This window comes from Barbus barbus, assembly GCF_936440315.1.
Source record: "Barbus barbus genome assembly, chromosome: 39".
Lineage (NCBI taxonomy): Eukaryota > Metazoa > Chordata > Actinopteri > Cypriniformes > Cyprinidae > Barbus > Barbus barbus.
Genome location: NC_136717.1, coordinates 8,410,965 through 8,429,505, shown reverse-complemented (window position 1 = coordinate 8,429,505; position 18,541 = coordinate 8,410,965). Strand labels below are relative to the sequence as shown.

General features: G+C 37.7%; 1 protein-coding gene across 3 annotated transcripts in view; it reads left to right on the top strand.

Moving 5' to 3' along the window:
- The window catches only part of tbc1d22a (TBC1 domain family, member 22a), a 150,174-nt gene that overhangs the window by 103,563 nt on the left and 28,070 nt on the right, over positions 1-18,541 (top strand). For all 3 annotated transcript variants that reach the window (XM_079398835.1, XM_079398836.1, XM_079398834.1), the window contains one exon: positions 1,398-1,525. In XM_079398835.1, the coding sequence (XP_079254961.1) occupies positions 1,398-1,525 (128 nt within the window). The remainder of the gene's footprint in view (positions 1-1,397; positions 1,526-18,541) is intronic.

Sequence of the window (18,541 nt, the reverse complement as noted above, 5' to 3'; positions counted from 1 at the left end):
ATATCACATTCGTAGTCATTCAATGTTGTTTTATGTCAGCATGGCTGTGATTCGAACTTGGAACATGATGTAAAACTTTTATTTTGATTTCATCATCATGGCCATCCTTATCTGCCACCGACCCCTTAATTAGGTTAAAATGAGGGTGATTTATATTTGCAGCGCTAATAAGCAAAATTGGCGTGTTTGTTTCATCAGTCTGTCGGCTCTGAAATGTGTCTTGGCAGTGAGATGTATTCAGTGTTAATGAGGATAAGTTGTTTATTCAGGAGAGCTGGATGTGAGAATGACACTGTCAAGGCAAGCGTGAGGTTTGACAGGAGGTGATCTTCAACGTGGGTGTGTGTGTGTGTGTGTGTGTGTGTGTGTGTGTGGAGAGCTTGATTTTTCTTTATTTTTATATATATATATATATATATATATATATATATATATATATATATATGAGAAAGTATCAACATAATGGTTCAACATAAAACTGATTACACATAAACGTTTAGGCTACAACGATCTAACATATAGATCATTTGAGAAATGTCTCAGTAATTTTTGTTCATGCAATGAAAGTCATTGGTAACCAAAACAGCTTTGTTACCAACAGTCTTTAAAATGTGTGTTGAAGTCATCCAGAATGTTAATTTAACTATCCCCTTTTTTTTTAGTATAAATTCTAAAGAAACTAAAACCACCTTAGATTTCATCAAAATATCTTGATTTGTGTTCCGAAGATGACCTAAGGTGTTACAGTTTTGGAACAATATGAGGGGATTAATTAATGATATAATTTTCATTTTTGGGGTGAACTATCTCTTTAATTATTATTGTAATTATATTATATATTGGGAACATTCAATATATCACCCACAGCTCTCAACCAAAGCCTGTCATGCGTGTGACGGTCAAAGAATGCCATTTTTGTCAGGAGGTGAATGAAGATGCCTATGCTTCTGCAGGGACACGCAGTCATGCATGTTACACACTCTACCCATCAGTAGCGCGTCCGTGTTGATTAAAGAGACGCCCATAAATAAAGCTGCTGTTTCCTCTCAAACATAACATAGCACGCTCAGACGTTGAGATGACAGCTGAGTAATTACCTCATGCTTACATGACAGCATTGAGCACATGATGGCATGGACGGAGAAATTCTTTATGGCTTTATTAGGGTGTTATGTCTTACGCCCGGCAGGCTGTTATCTGTGAACCGTGTCTGCTGTCTGTGTGAGAAAGCGGAGAGGAGAATAAGTGTTATTTTTGTGTCGTGTCCGTCGAGTGGCTGTCATTTATTGTTTGGTCCCAATTTTACTGAAGAGAATATAATGATGCTTTAATTGTTTAGATGAATGGGGTGATTGACGTCAGGGTGGTGATTTATTGTACTGTTTTCTTTTTAACAGAAACGGTACATCGCCACATGCAGCAGTATGAGGTGGAGTATTTGCAGTTCGCCTTCCGCTGGATGAACAACCTGCTTATGAGAGAACTTCCTCTGCGCTGCACCATTCGACTGTGGGATACTTATCAGGTAAAATCAGCTCAACAGTCTCTGATGCAGTCAGTTGCATAAATGGCACGTGTTGCTATTTTCCAAAAATTTAAATTGTCATCATTTATTCATCCTTAGCCACTTAAATAGAATTTGTAATATTAGAATTAAAGTTCTAATATTATTTCTATTCTAATGTGTATTTCTATATACACACAACATAACTGGTTACAATGGGACCAAACCGAGATTTACACTGCCTAAGCGGAACTCCCGAAAAAACAAGATGCTTCAATTTATACGGATATATTAATGCCATATTAATGTAATTTGGGTCTGTCATCATGAGCCCAGATTGGGATTTCACTGCTGAAGTATTAGGAAACTTTTCACTGTTGCGTAATCTTTGGGCTAAAATGTGGCTTGGTCTACTCCCTTAAAAATAATAATTCTGCCTGGATCTTTGGATCAGGAATTCTGCCCTGGATCTCAGTAATGAATTGAGTTCGGACCTAACCGCCATGATTTTACTGAGTGTATTGTCTGAGAAACAACGCTGATTATCTCTAGTCAGATTCTGGAGCTGTTATTCCAGTTCAACTATCTTTTGTGTCGGTTTTTCTGAAGGAAAGAGGCATATGAGATTGAGTTATTCCTTATAAATCCTTTAACTGCATTCCAAAGTGTTCGAGGATCATCCTCTGAACCTTGGTTAATTTCAATAAACTCAGTAAATTTATTTCTGAATTGACTGCAAAAATTTCCATCCTGTAAAAATTTAGGGTTAAATCGCCATCTAGTGGCACGAGCTAACAGAGGGATCAAAGATAATCTGCACAAATTTCCATCATGATCCGACAAAGATAAGGAACAGATATCGGCATCACGAACAGCTGAAGATAAAGAAGTAGAAATTCAAATATAGTCAATTCGCGAATCGGATTTATGAGTAGCAGAAAAGAAAGTGAAAGACTTAGCAGAAGGGTTTAATAAACGCCAACTATCCACCAACGAGGATGAGGTTACAAATTGCCAAAGTTTGTCAGAACACAAAGCTTGAGAGTATGATTCCTTTAGACATTACAGAATTCGTATCTGCACCCAATACAATTTCAAAATCTGAAAACTTCAAGAGATAGGTTGACAAAACAGAGAAAAAAGTAGGGTCAGGAATACAAGGGGCATAAACTGAGAGAAATACAATATTCCTATTCTCCACTATTGTTTTTATGTGTGTTATTCTACCATCTGTATCACAACCTTTATCTAAAATAGTAATATTTAAAGTCCTCCAGACCAATATGTAGGACACCCTTGGTTTTAGTATCCGAAGATGAGTGAGATAACACTTCATAAAACTTATTATTACACCTGCGTATATCCTCCTCTTTCAAATGGGATTCTTGAACTAACACTATATCAATCTTTCTTCTTCGCAAAAAATCCAGAAAACCTGTACATTTGTGAGAGCCATTTAGCCCATTAATATTACAACTCAGAATATTAAGGTCAGTCATAGGTGTCAAACAATAAATGAGTTTTAAAATAAAACCAGTTGAGTCTACCATTAAACCACCCCCCACCCTCCCCGTTACCAATAAAAAAAACATAAGCACAATCCCATGAACTATGGCAGATCAAACCAAGAACAAACCTTGATCTGTCAGCACCCCTTAATATGGTCCGTGACGTCAACAAAAACTTGCACATTACTGAAGCACCAACATTTGGCCCCATAGTTACATATTGACTAGGTAGTATTTCTATAAAATTCTTTTATAAAAAATAATTATTATAAAAATATATTATTTAGAATTTTTTTTAAAAGATTGAAAGAAAAGAGACGTAGAATACAACTAAAACACATAAAATATCATAATCAGTAAGCGATACTGTTTGCACAATGAACTATGAATTAAGACATGAACATTAAAGTGAACATTGAAAGACACAGTCACCTAACCATTTAGAGCATCTCTTCTCCTATTGGACAGCAAATGTCCAGCTGAAGTTCACTGGGAGTTGGTGGATGAAAAGGATCTGAGAAAAACTCTTGCTTCTTCTGGGGAGTGTAGCATTTTAGGTTCACCTTGATTGAGAATGACCTTCAGCGTTGCAGGATAAAGTAGAAAACTCTGGATGCCAGCGTCTCTCATCTCCTTCCTAATTGGCGCAAATGCACTTATTCTTTTTGCGGTGACCAGAGAAAAATCTGGAAAGAAAGACAGCGTTGCTCCGTCGGATGTTTTCACGCATGAAGTCTGGCGGCCCGCAGAATGAGCTCCCTCTCCGTGTTTTAAAGTTTAAAGTTTAGCAGTTTAAAGTTTAGCGCAATCTGAGGAGAGCCTTGTGCACACGTGATGCACTCGCTCCACGTCGGTAGAGATCTTTTCAAAAAGCCCAGAGGATCGTCCTTTTCGGAACCTTCAGGCAATCCAACCAGACGCAGATTGCTGCGCCTGTTGCGATCCTGTAAGTCCACAACCTGTTGCCCGAGCACGGCAACACGTCTATCACGATCTGCGACAACTTTCTTTTGTTCTCTCATCTCCCCTGTAAGAAGATCCAGTTTAGAGCATAGCGACTGAACAACTGACACGTGAGTCAACTCGGTTCCGTCAACCGTCAACTCGGTTCTTAGAATGTCCTCAAAGTGTGTAACAGTGTTCGCCATCTTGTCCATCATATCACTCGCAGTCGGTGGCTTGGATTTTTTCTTAATCGGAGAAGCCAACGGAGACAACTCCTGCCGTTTACGTCTGCATGCCATCAAGTAAAGCACCACCAATGAATAAAACTTAAAACAAAACGAAAAAAAAACAGCAAAAAGAGGCCAAAGGTACAGAGCTCTACTCTAGGTTCATGAGCATGTCACGTGACTCCTCCAAATTAATGGAGTATTTAAATAAATAAAGCCTTGTTCACACCAAGAATGATAACTATAAAGATATTAGCGTCCACACCAGCGAATGATATCCTCTGATTATTCTAAGTGCATGCTCGGCTGTCGCTTTAAATTCTCAAGCTCATTATAGCAAGATGGATTCTGATTGGGTGTCAATGTTTGTATCATTCATCAGCTGGAAAACATCGTTCTGAAAGTGATTCCAACGATATTGTTTCTCTGTGCTTTTGTCGTTATAGTTGTGGTGTGGAGTATGCTATTCTTTAATATTGAGAACAATTTTTAGAACCGTATCTTTATCCAAGTTATCGTCCTCGGTGTGGACTGGCCTTTAGTCATTAAAATGATCTAACTCTTATGAAAATCAAATGCTAAATCTGTCACGATTCTGCCATTTAGTCCTTGTCGTTTTTTAATTCTTGAGGCAGGATCATGACAGACCAATGTTTTGTGTGCAAGCACATGGCCTTTTGTTTGGGCCATGTGCTTGTTGTCTCGTTCTCTTGCCCCGCCCCCTTGTTATCCTCGTTTTGTCATTATTGCTTTACCTGTGTCACCTGTTGTTTCATCATTAGTCTCTTTATTTAATCCCTTTGTGTTTGCTGTCTTGGTCCGGTTCATTGTGATTCTCAGTGTGTGTATCCTGTGATACGTTTCTTGTATGTAGACCTTCCCGTGAGTACCTTGTGAAGAACTCTGCCTTGTGAAGTCCTGATCTTGTTGCTGTTGTTAGTTATTTGTCTAGTTATCTGTATCTTATATGTTTTCTAGTAGCCTATTTATATGAAAAACAGTAGTCTAAATACATTTATTATAAATGCACAAACGCTAGCCTATAGCTTAATCACAAATATACTGTAATTACATTCCAATACTCCTTTAATACATTTAATACACGTGTACATTAATATAATACATTTGATATAAATACCCCACATTTCTGCCACAATACCATGGTGCAGTTAGTGTTACTATAGTAAATCCATGGTAAACGATGGCGATTTGTAGATTGAAAAGCCTTCTGACTGTTTTGTTGCACACAGTGTTTTTCTGCTGTTCGTCAGCACTGTTTTATCTGGATTTAAATGTTTATATCAGTTGACTGATATCGACTGCTACTAGTTTATACCAGTCAATTGTGCTCTTCGCTGAATTCAAGTGCTTCTCACTGGATCTCACAGCACTGTTTAGTGGTTGCGTGATCCGCTTTTGCCGCATAAACATTAAATTGAATATTTATCGAACTTGGTTTAGCACTATATAATTATAGTTATCATTTTATCGCCCAGCCCTATCTCAAAGTATATCTGCTCCCGCTCCCCCGCTGTGAACCCCAGGTTGGGAACCACTGTTGTAGACCATTCTTATGATACTTTTATGTGGCTTTTTTTTTCATTTTGGAACTTGAAAGTTAAATTCTCTTTTACTTCCATTATATTAAAAAGAGCAGCCAGGATTTTGTTTTCCACTGAGGAAAGACTGGACAAATATGGGCTTGAGTAAGTAATTACACAATAAATGACACCAGAACTATGTACCTGGTCTTATATAAGACACAAAACAATCTTATAATGATATATCACTATTACAATGACAGCAAGATAATCTTTGACAGTAAGAATTAAAGGTAATTTCAATGCACTGAAGAACACTATGAAAATATACCAGCTTTTATGTAGAAGCTGACATTTCTGAATGCAGTTGCTTCACATTTAGGTTTTTCTAGGTGTAGATGGTTCGGTTTTTAACACCAAGCATGAAAGAAGATGAATCTTAAGTACAGCCAGGAACCTCAGGAAGAAGTTCAGGCTCTTATGGAAGAACTATGTCTTTCACACTTATGGAAGAAGTTCAGGCTGTTCCTGATAGTGTTCGGCACAACGGGCTGCCATTTCTGATTGAATGCAATAGGTCTGACGTTTCTGTGCACTCAGCTCATAATAGTGTGAAAATTATCCTTAATTCTTACTTTGAAGGAATTTTGAATTTCTGTCAAGGTAATTGTGATAAGCCATTATGGGGAAGTCGTGGCCTAGTGGTTAGAGAGTCGGACTCGTAATCCAAAGGTTGCGGGTTTGAGTCTCGGGCCGGCAGGGATTGTAGGTGGGGGGAGTGAATGTCCTCCCTCTCTCCACCCTCAATACCACGACTGAGGTGCCCTTGAGCAAGGCACCGAACCCCCAACTGCTCCACGGGTGCCGCAGCATAAATGGCTGCCCTGGGTGTGTGTTCACGGTGTGTGTGTGTGTTCACTGCTGTGTGTGTGCACGTTGGATGGGTTAAATGCAGAGCACGAATTCCAAGTATGGAATGTATTTCACTTCACTTCATTATATGCTTCCTGTCAACAGCAGACGCCTACTGTATTCAGTGTCAGTTTCCTTCCATCTCTACACTACAGAGGAAATGCTCTCAACAGCTGACTGTCCCTTTATTCTACTTGACTGATTTGGATTTTACACAGATTGTAACCATTGCCGATAGACAGTTTGCATGCTTTGTTTTGCTATTTGTTACTCACTGGGGACGTGTCATTGGATTCTTTCCAACAACACCAGCCTCGTCATTGATGCGTGTTGATGTGTGTATGTTAGCTCGGAGGGCGCCACAAAAACACTTTTTAGGCGAATCAGTGAGTAAGACTGATAGGAAGTCAGTAAGACTAGGATATTGCTTAACATGCAATATTGATTGTTTCTTCCATTAAAGAGATGCTGGTAGGGTGCAGAGCAAATATGGTGCACTTATAATGATTTTATTTTTAAGTTCAACTACTTTTGATGGCTTATTTTCATTGGTGAAGGTCTCAGTTTTAGTCTGGTTATGATTGGAGGCACCCTGAGTTGCTTTCAGATATTGATTTTGCCAGCTGAGCAAACAGTGAAAGCAAGGGCAAGAGGAGATAACTGCAGCAGGATTTGCAGCAGCAACCCATAATTATTTTAGCACTTTATTGATGCTTGAGGTCACTTTTACTTTTTTTTTTTCGACCAGGGTTTCCACTGACTTGAGCCAAACAGTGATGTAACTGAGTTGCTACATAACCTGCCTACCAATGAACATACCGCACACTGTTTTTTATGACTATTACTTCACATTTCAAGTATATTTATATAAGACAGTTTTTACTGCTCAGTATTTCAGTGGATACACTACTATTCGATAGTTTGGTGAAGGAAAGATTTAAGAAAGAAACTTAATATTTTTATTCTTCAAGGACATTTTAAATTGATCAAAAGGGACAGTAAACTGTTTTTAATCCTGGTAATAATAAGAAACATTATTAATAATTTTGAAAGGAAGAGCAGAGCCCCAAGAAAAAGAACCAAAGAAAATTGAGCCAAATCGACAGTCTTCATTTATCCTTTCCTTGAGCATTTTTGAAAATCAATTCTGAGACATTCAAACTGACCAATCAGCAGATTACAGCATCCCCCGTCCGTATTAAAGGTGTGACATTCAACACCTCTTTGCCTGTAGGAATAACAATTGGTTTCTTTGGTACGGAAGAGGGGGCTGGGACAGATAAAAAAGTTTTTTTTTTTTTGTGCTTGCTGAAGACTATACTGCTTCTGAGCCATCGATGACAGAAGTCCCTGGATTGTGTTTACAGTGCGACGTAGGGATGCACCATATTATCGGACCAATATTGAAATCGGCCGATATTGGCTTTAAATGTAAATATCGGCATCGGCCCCATATGAAAAATCATGCCGATATGTCTTGCCGATAAGAGGAATACATTAACTCACATGTGCTCAGGGTCTGCTAGAGATTAGATCAAGTCAGCATTGTGGCTCATTCTTGAAGCAAAGTTTTGCCTGAATGGTAATTAGATTCTAAAAAAACTAACCAAAATTAAAAATAATTATATATCGGCATCGACTATTGAGTTGAAAATTATCGGCGTATCGGATATCGGCAAAATCCAATATCATGCATCCCTAGAGCGATGTGAAGCCAGGGATTTTTGCCAACCCAGAGCTGCCTTTTTTGTGGAAAGGCATTAAATGGTTGGACATTTTGAATGTGTTGGTATAACAGGTCAGTGTGGATAGGCATAAGCGTTTGCAGTTGATACAAAAGTTTCACAGGTTTTTAGCTCTTACTTTGGATGACTTTCTTTTGTATATATTCAAACTGAGCAGGGAGAGCACTGTTATTCAAAGAGAAGTAAACTAAGCTCATCTGTCTTTGAAATGAAAGGTGATGTGTGCCCTTCTAAAGTCTTCAATATGTGACATTTCCAATGCATAAACTTGTGTGCATTGACCCGTTACTGCTATTGTGGTCATGGCGTCGTACCCTACTGTTACCTCGGCCAAAATCCTTTCTCATGCTTCCATCAAATCACTGGGCCATTTCACTCATGTTTGGCCAGAAGCTATGAAAGCCGTGCTGTCAGAGCCGTGAGTTTGCTTGAAAGTGCTTTCTCAGAGAGGTGAACCCAGCTCAGTCGTCTTTGAACTCACAGAAAGGGCTGTGGATGGAGGACTTCAGGAAATCTTGTTTTGTGCAGTGGATTGACTTCAGACGGAACGTACTCATGGAAACTTTTCTGACTTGAGCTTGTCAAAGTAAATTTTATAGGTGATGTGTAGTTGAAATAAAAAAAATCATATTCCAGTTCATTCCTTTCTCGAGAAGTGCAAACACTAGGAATGCACAATAAATGTATAGCATATTGGTGATATTGTATATATTTGTTTGTTTTCAATTTATTGGTGTCATCCATTATTGGATTTTTAATTGTATATGGTCCTTTTTATTTGATTTTATTATTGTTGTAATCATCTTAAATTGAAGTTATTTTTATTAAGACTAATAATTTAATAAATTGTAATTATTTTTTTTAGATCTCAAAAGTAAAGTCGTTTTTTTAAATATACTGAACATTATAATGTTGTGATTCCTAAATTGCCTTGTATCTTTAAAAATTGTTTATTTAACTTGTTAGTGATTAATTGATTTTTGTTTGTTTGTTTCTTTGTTTTTATTTAGGCAAAAAAATGGAATATCAGTATTGGTAATACTGTCAACATCAGTTTTCAGACGTATGAAAATAAGCAAATTATCAGTAACACTACAATAAGGTTCCATTAGTTAATATATTAAGTAGCATGAACAAACAATGAACAATACGTTTGTTACACTATTTATTAATTATTTTTAATGTTAATGAAAATTCAGTCATTCATTGTTAGTTCATGTTAGTTCACAGTGCTTTAATGTTAACAAGCACAACTTTTGATTATATATATAGCATTAGTAAATGCTGAAATTAATATTAAGATTAATAAATGCTGTTTAAGTATTGTTCTTGTTCATGTTAACTAAAGTAGTTAACTAATGAACCATATTGTAAAGTGTTTACAAATTATCTTATTGGAATTTACACTGTTTCTGTGGTGCTTTCGAATTTTTTTTTAATTTATTTAAATTTTTTATAACTTTTTGATTGCGTTTTATGCTGCTAGTGGCACAAAATTACCTTTTTGGAATAATGTATCCAAATCCTATAGCAGTGTAACTTATACAGTTTCTTCACACTGTGTTTTAAATATTCAGTAAAATCATATTTTATTGAACACTTTGCTGGTCTTTTTTTTTGCTCAAGTGAAGTTTCAGTGATTGGAAATTTAAAGTTATTCTTATTCTCTGTTTTGCCAAGTGCTTGATTTTGGACCCTAGTGTGAATTCCTCAACAGAGGCCAGGAATAGAATGTAATTCATCCCATGCATTTTTAATGCATAACCAAATAGTCTGAAAATGACTGCTCGCACTTTCTCCCTCCCTCGCCGACTCTGACAATCTGTGTCATACTAACTCACCTTAAAGATCTTGATGGCCCGAATTAGCCAAGCCTGAATGATGAATATTTCATGGGCTTTTGAAAACAGAAAGAGTACCTTCCCTTGTATCTCTCAGGGAGATGCTTTCTGTGCCATTCACCGTGCATTGTGAGTTTTTCTTGATCTGTGCTGCTTGTTGTTGTCACACTTCTGCTTTACACGCTGACTCATGTTCTTCAGAGTACTTTTTTTTTTTACCCTCCACCGCTCCTCACGAAAACCTCTACACAGTAAACAAAAATCCTCTGTAATGCAGTGAGCAGTACATCAAAGCTTGAGGTCTCTGAAACTGCCCGGCTTCAGTGTGAATCTTCATTCCCTTGCCAAATAATTCTGTTCTAATAAAGGAGTTTCAGTGGCCCCTAACTGCATATGTATGGATAAAACTTTGGATAATGCCCCGGATTGTTTCCTAAACCCCCCCCCCCCCCCCCCCCCCAACCCTAATTTGGCTAGGAAATATTTCAGTAATTTTATTTTAATCATTAGGCCACACAAAAAATGGTGTAGGATTTGCTTTAAAAAAAAAAAAAAAGTGCAATTTTTTCACAAATTGCATTTAAATTGCACTGAAACTTTACAAATAATTACAAAGAAATGGCAAGTAACACATTGAATTACAAATTAAACTTTGAAGTAAACAGACTGAAGTAGCAAAACATAAGTCATTTTTGTTTTATTTGCAACTTTGGATTGCCTGGAAAGCTAGGAAACAATTTCACATTGCTTTTAAATTACACTGAAACTTCACATGTGCAAAGAAACAGCAAGTAACGCATTGAATTACAAAGGAAACTCTAGAAAGACTGAAATAGTAAAACATGCTCCAATTAAATTTGTTGTAGTTAAAACTTTGAAAAATAATTTTTACAGTGTAAGCCACATTGTGCATCTAAAATCTCCACAACTGAGGTTTCCTAAATCATTTTATGGTACATTTCCCAGACATTTCCTCTGTCTGAGTGTGTAATGAACAACTTAAAGATGCACAGTAAGCTTTTCTGAATGCACAGGATTCATAGACAAAGAACGTTTCTGATTGACAAAAAAAAAAAATGATTGACTAAAAAGTGTGGGCTGCTCTCCTGACGCTTCCTGCTGTTTACAGAGCCTAGAGCTGTCACAGAGACAGATGTTATTTCTCAGAACACCTATTTTAGTGATATCTGTCAGGTTGCAGGAAAAATGTATGCGTGCTATTCCAAAACAGCCTGACAGGATCTTTAATTTAACTAATTTAGAACGCTTATCTTTGTATAAAGTTCAGGAGAGGCTTCTGGTTTCTTGGCAGACTTCACATTTTATGAGATTCCCTGGCTGTACCTCAAAACCTAGTGAGCAGCCTCATTAGACCGCAGTTTTGGGAATTGTAGGCATTCTGTCAAATTCTAGGCAACATTGTATACAACCTTTTAGAGGATGTGCTGCTCCCAGAAGGCGTTGTTACAAGTTCAGAAAATTGCTCATCCAAGATGGCAGACAGAGCCTAATGTCAGTGGTGAATATAATATTATGTTATGTTATGCTATGCTATGCTATGTTATGTTATATGTATTTTTAGTATTATGCATTTTATTCTGTACTAAACTCCAGATCCAGACAGAATCTCATTCATTCATTCATTCATATTGACACACAATTTGCTGAATGGATTTACAGTAAAAACACAAAGCTAAGAGAGTTGACACTTATTGCTAACTGAAAGTAAAGATTCTCAAACTAATCATTTTTTCGAGTCAGATCAGTTGATCCAGTTCCAAATGAATTCAGCTTACTGAAGATTATGGAAGATTATCCATTAATAGCAACACAAACTTTGATTCCTCACACAAAACTGTGCATGGAAAAGTATAAAACCTGATGTATGTACGTAGATGATGTAGTTCTTAAACTATAAGCAATCATGCAAGGGGCAGAGGATATCTAGAATTTTCTTGGGGGCATGTTACAATTTTGTGGAAGTATGCAGTATATAGCAATATGCAACGTGGGCCAACTAAAAACATTAAAATATTATGACAATAAATAAAATTAGAGTACAAATGCATGCAATACATATAAAATATGCCTCCTGTTACCTTCAACAACGTGTTAACATCAACAATGAAAATGGGTAGACTTTTGATCTGCATTTGTACCGCTTACATGTCTGGCCTTTTTGTTTCCATATTTGATTATTTACTGTTTATGTACAGAGCCAGCCATGTCAAAATTAAACTGTTTGTTATCTTACTACGTTTTGAGATAGCAAGTCTCTGTAGACTTGACCAACCATATCAAACCAAAGTAATATTACTTACGTACTGACACGGTCTCATCGAAGCAGAGTTGCATTATTTGCAATGGCAGTATCATGCGCAGTGCCTGAGGCATCAGTCCATCAGTCCAATTACACTTTCAGTATGTCTTATTCTACTTGAACCTAAAAACAGTAATTGTCTCTCTGTGGTCCTTTGATGCACTGGATATGTATCACAGCCATCTGCTGTATGTGCGTATGTGTATAGCGGAGGCTTACAAAAGCTATTGTGCTTTGTGCTGTCCTTGCTATAATTACCCTTGCTTAGCCATATTATTCCTTTGTGTGGGTCTTAACTCATTCATAACACTAACACATAACAATATGAGCATTTTGAGTGTTCATTTCTCCATTAACCTCCCCTGAGTGAGCATCCTCACATTTCCAGCAGTACATATACAGCATGAGCTGATTTAATGTATGAAACCTTGCTCTGTCATGATGCAGCTTGTAACCCAGCAGGTGGTTTTGTAGTTTCCTTCCCACCAAACGCATCAATAGCGTGGCCTTCAATTATTGAGCTACCGCGCACAGCTGAAAGTGAACAGGGATGTTTCGTGAACCATCACAGTCAATAGAAGTCAGTGGACTAAAGAATAAATGTGTGCCTGTATGTCTACATTGCCCACAGCAAGGTCTTATGCTCTTTACTGTACAACCACATCACATACTCAGTTCTCCGGTGCATTTGTTGGGTTTCACAGCGGGGAGACTTATTAGAAGCCCAAGGCAAGCAAGGAGTCTCTTTTAATGTTGTGTGCTCGCACCTCTAACTGCGCGTCACACATCTGGGCGCTGACTTTGGCGAGACGCCCCCCAGGATGAGTGTTTGATATTGCAGACAAACCTCATCATTTCATAACCTGTTATGTGGTCTGCCTTTAGGGGGAGCTCTGGGATTCATCTTGTTGGTCCACATTCTCAGTTATGTTCAAGCCCTGGCTGAAACTGTTTCTGTCGGAGGACTGTTTGAAAAAACGAGTTATCATGTGTAGCTAAGTGTGAAGCGTGATAACGCTAAAGAGCGCGGTGTCCCTGGCTCCCCAGTTGGTGATTGAGCCGAGAGACTGGCGGTCTTTCACTGACTTCTCTGTGCTATAGAGCCAGGGGGACTTCACAACGGTTTGTTGGCATGCCGTGAATTAGCAGATTCAGCTCGAACACTCTGCTGTTCACGGGTGCTTGTTAGCCCTGTACAGTTTAACAAAACTCCCCCAGCTCAAGCCTTTTGCCTCCGTAATGAGCTAGAAGATTGCTTCTGCTAGGACAGGCTTATCTGCAGTATCTCCCCAAGGAAAGAAGCACTAGCTTTAGCCAATTCCAACTAAGCTCTTCTGCACATTCCTAAAGGCTTGAATACCAATGAAATCTTCCCAGATCTGAAATCATCCAAGCATTTCATTTCCAACACGTGCTGTTCACAGATTCGGTCTTGCATGCATGTATTGTATACACCTGTGCACCAAGCTGTAGTTCCATTCTTCTTACTCCTCATCCATGTCGAAACCTGATCTAAAACCTCACCGTAAGGCACATTGGACGGAATCTTCCCAACGGGGATTTGGACCTGCGACCTGAATCCCTTTACCTGTCCCGTGGGGTTCCCCTAATGATTGCCCTATGTTTTCTGACACAGAAAAGGCAGTACCCAGAAGGCAAGGTCCAGGTCACCGGCACAGCCCCTTGCACATCAATATTTCATCACTCCTTACTTTAAATCTCCTCTGCTAGCTCCTTCGTAGTTCCTGCTCAATCACTTACAGAGCAACAGCTCACCGGGTCCCCTGCACTCAATCATTTACGATAAAAATGTTAGCAAAAGTCAACCCTGCTGTGCCCCACTTGAGCTGAAGCTGACTTCATTGAATTCCGGACAAATTCACTCAATAATCGAACGAGACTTAGCAGCTCTCAGACAAAATATTGGTTTCAGAAAACTTGCTATGCCTATATTCCTTATTCCTTTAGGATTCGTTCGCACAAAAATTAAACATTTTGCGTCATTTACTAACCCTTATGTTGTCCCAAACCTCTATTTTAATTTAGAAGTTGGAACACAAAAGGAGAGCTTTAAAGGGTTGTACTGGTTGCTCTTTTCCATTATAGCAAAAAAGGACTGTGTGAAACATTAAAGTACTCTAAAAGTGTAATATGACTGGTGCGCTATATTATTTGTAAATATTACTAAATAAGTATTTTAAACCCATTCGATTAAGTCATTATTCATTGAAAACCTTGACATCCATTCCAGTTCTCTTTGGCCCATTCATGTGAATTACTCTTTAAAGTCAGATCGGATGATCCAGTTCTCAGCTGAGTTAAACTCACTGACTTGATCTGGTCTCAGCAGCTTGCTAAATTGGGAAGGTTATCCATTAATAGCAACTGAGCACACAAAACACATGGCTTTATATGGAACACATATGCCTTAAGAAGTCAAATGACACTTTGATGCTACCTTTATGGTACTTTGGCATCCTTTTTGAAGCTTGAAAGCGTCAGTTCCTGTGGGAACTAGGTGCATAGAAAAGTATAAAACCTTTGGTCAGATGATGTAGTTCTTTGTCTGTGTTCACTCTCTCTTTCTCTTGTCCTCTCAGAGTACATTGCCTGCTCTTCCTGACTATAGAAAGCCCTGCTGTCTTAGGTTTCGCATTTGTGTTGTCAAAAGTCTAGTTAAAAATAGTCCAAACTTTTTAGGTCCTCATGGACTGTGTATAAGTTCGCCCGGCAGCAAAGGCCAGAACTCTATGTAACTTAAATTGGAAGGACACTTTTGGTTGATGAAGAGCAAAGAGGCCAAAACTGCACTGACCTGCTGGATCAAACGATGGCTTACCAACTTGATGAGAGATCAGTCTCACAATCTTGTTGCACATAGAGTACATATATTGCATCAAATATCAGATATATATTTAATTGAAGCAACGCATTAGTAGTAGAAGTATTGTGCATCACAATTTTTTTATTTTTTTGCATTAGTATTAAATATATTATCGTACACAGTATTATTTATTAACCCTCTAAATAATGCAAAACAAGGTTGCACTTTATTTTAAGGTCCAATTATCGCTATTAACAAACCATTAACTACATCTTTTGCTTCAAAAAAACTCCTAATTTGCTTTTTAATAGTAATAAGAGTCCGAAATTTTCGCACGTTGAAAAATAAATACGACTTCACGTTATGTTAATCACGTTTACACACTGCCTCCAAAACTTTCGTCCGTCATGAAAAAAAGTCGGACCATGTTTGATTTTCTGCATTTTCGCATCCGTAGCAAGCATTTTGATAAGAAAGGATGATGAAAAAAATACGAAAAGGACGAAAAATGCATATGAAAATTTCGGACTCAGTGCGCAAGGACCTTTAAGTTAGTAGTTAAGTTTAGGTATTGTGTAGGATACCAAGTCTGCAATTATTTAAATGTTTATTTTATTTAAATATAAATTTAAATTCTAGCAAAACTGTTATAGTTGGAAATATTACAATGTAAAAATTCTATTTTAATTCATTTTAAAATCTTATTCATTCAATTTCTCCAGTCTTCAGTGTCCTTCAGAAATTATTTTAATATTCTAATTTGGTGCTCGAGAAACATTTCATATTATTGTTATTTTTCAAAGCGGTTGTGCATCATAATTTTTTGTTGAAACTGATACTTTTTTATTTCTTTATCTTTTGCATTCTTTGATGACTAGGAAGTTGAAAGAACAACATTTATTTGAAATAGAAATCTTTTGTAACATCATTAATGCATGTAGTCATTTTTGATCATTATAGCTCGATAAAAGTATTCATTTTCTTTTTTTTTTTTTTTTAAATCCTGCTTTCAAATACCTTTGAAAGGTAGTATATATTAAATATCATACATTAATAATGTACCTAATATTCACATGATCATCTACAATGGGATAACACAACATTACAACCAGCTCCCCTGAGGAGTCCAATGGTGGTAATAATTTAACACTGGCTTAGATCTGACATGACACTGGCAAACAGGTGAACATTTACACAATCGTTCACATTTAAACAGCTGTCACTATCTGAAATCTTTCACTCATCCATTCTTAAGCACGTGCGCTCTTAGATCAACACTGGGTCATGACTCGTCATAAGTGTCATGTTTGTTGCTTTTTGATGTTCCGCTGAAAGATATACGCATCCTCCCAAATTATAGAGGTCTCCCTTTGACGTTTGACTGGACACATGCTCCCAGACAGTGGATTTTTATTCCCCCACTGACAGCAGGAGTCTCACATCTCACAGGTAGAGAGAGGTTTAATAAAGTAATAAAGCACAGTAGCAGGGTGCGTGTCACAGCTTGATACCCTCAGACGGTCATCTTCCCTGCCGCTCTGATTAAGGCCGGTAGGTTACACCAATAGGCAATCATCACCCTGAACATAACTCAGTGCGACCACTCCATTTCATCTATGCTCTCTCTCTCTCTCTCTTCTTGCTTGGGGCTGAAGGATGGGTAGATATGAATGTTGCGAGCTGTTCGATGTCAGATCTACTCCATCTCAACAGACTTGTTGGTAAATCTAGAGTGTGTTTGCATGAACAAGGAGCACGCTTAATATTAGAACTGACTCTCTAAGGATCTTGGTGATGGAAGTATAAACTGACTGCAGGCTTTTCGCTAACCAATGATCTCCAGTGCTTGTCATCAAAATTCTGCCAAAGCGCTCTGACTGCTACATTGCTGTTTATCATGATGATACCTCAGATCTGTGCCCCAGAAGAGTTTGTTATGGCTGTAAGCTTACATTTGTATTTACATGAAAATCCGTCAAGACGTTACGAGGTTCTGCTTTGAACGGCTACCGCTTTGAGCATTTTTGTCAAGAGTGGTTTGTAAAGATTTGCATTTACTCCCGTAATGTAATTAGTAGTACTCACTAAGGATTTGAACAAACCCTAATAACTCATCTCTCATGTGCCACAAACATTAATGATGCTTCAAGTTATGGAACTTGTTGATGAAAGGTGTTCGGTAAATTTTCTATGTGATTGGACTTCCTGAGACATGGTAAACTGACAATTGTGGCAGCAAATTTGACAAATCCTATGCAATTCAGTTACTGCAGAAAACAAATAATTGAATTAATGTTTTACTGAACAAATTGCTCTTCCTTTAAATAAATTCAATTAGAATTAAAATGTTCTTGATGTTGAGATAGGCATGAGATTCATGTTATTTCACATTAAAACTAGTAGTAAATTGAAAGGGATGATCGCGATCTGTCACGCCACATCAAAGAGCGTCAAAGCGGAATTTATTGTCAGAATTTCCTGAAAAAATGTAATGATTTGTTCGGTACACGTGCGTACCGAATACGAATATGTGTACCGTTACACCCCTAATATGCATGTATTATGAATACAATGGGGACAACAAATAACAAACAATAAGAGTTCATGACATTATATTACAGTATTGTAGTCATTTTAATGTTATTTCAGTTGGATTAGAACTGATTAATCGCAACTGTGGTCTAATTCTTATATGACAAAGATTATGATATGTTTATACTAAATTGAAAGAAAGTTTTCATATTATTGGACCGACTTTTGCACAGGCAAGCACCACTCACATTGCATGTGTGAAGCATGAAATTTATTTGATGTGTGTGTGTACATGCATTTATTTCATTATACTGTAACTTCTCAGCTGTAACCTTACATAGTGAACAAAAGTGTAAAAATTCTTAGAACAGGTAATCGTGGACTACCTGCATTGAGTTTGTCCTCATTTCAATCTTATCCCACCTGAAGTGTGTCACCAGGTCTTGCGTCAGGATGTTCCAGAATGGACCACTGTGTCTATTCCCCCACTGGCCCCATTAATTAAGACCCATCATCAACCGTTCGCCCCCCGAGGGAGAGACAGACAAAATAATTAAAATGATCAATGAAGAGAAAGTACAACCCATCTAAAGGTGAACCCAGCCCTCACTCCCACATAAAACTAGACCACAGGCTTAGAAA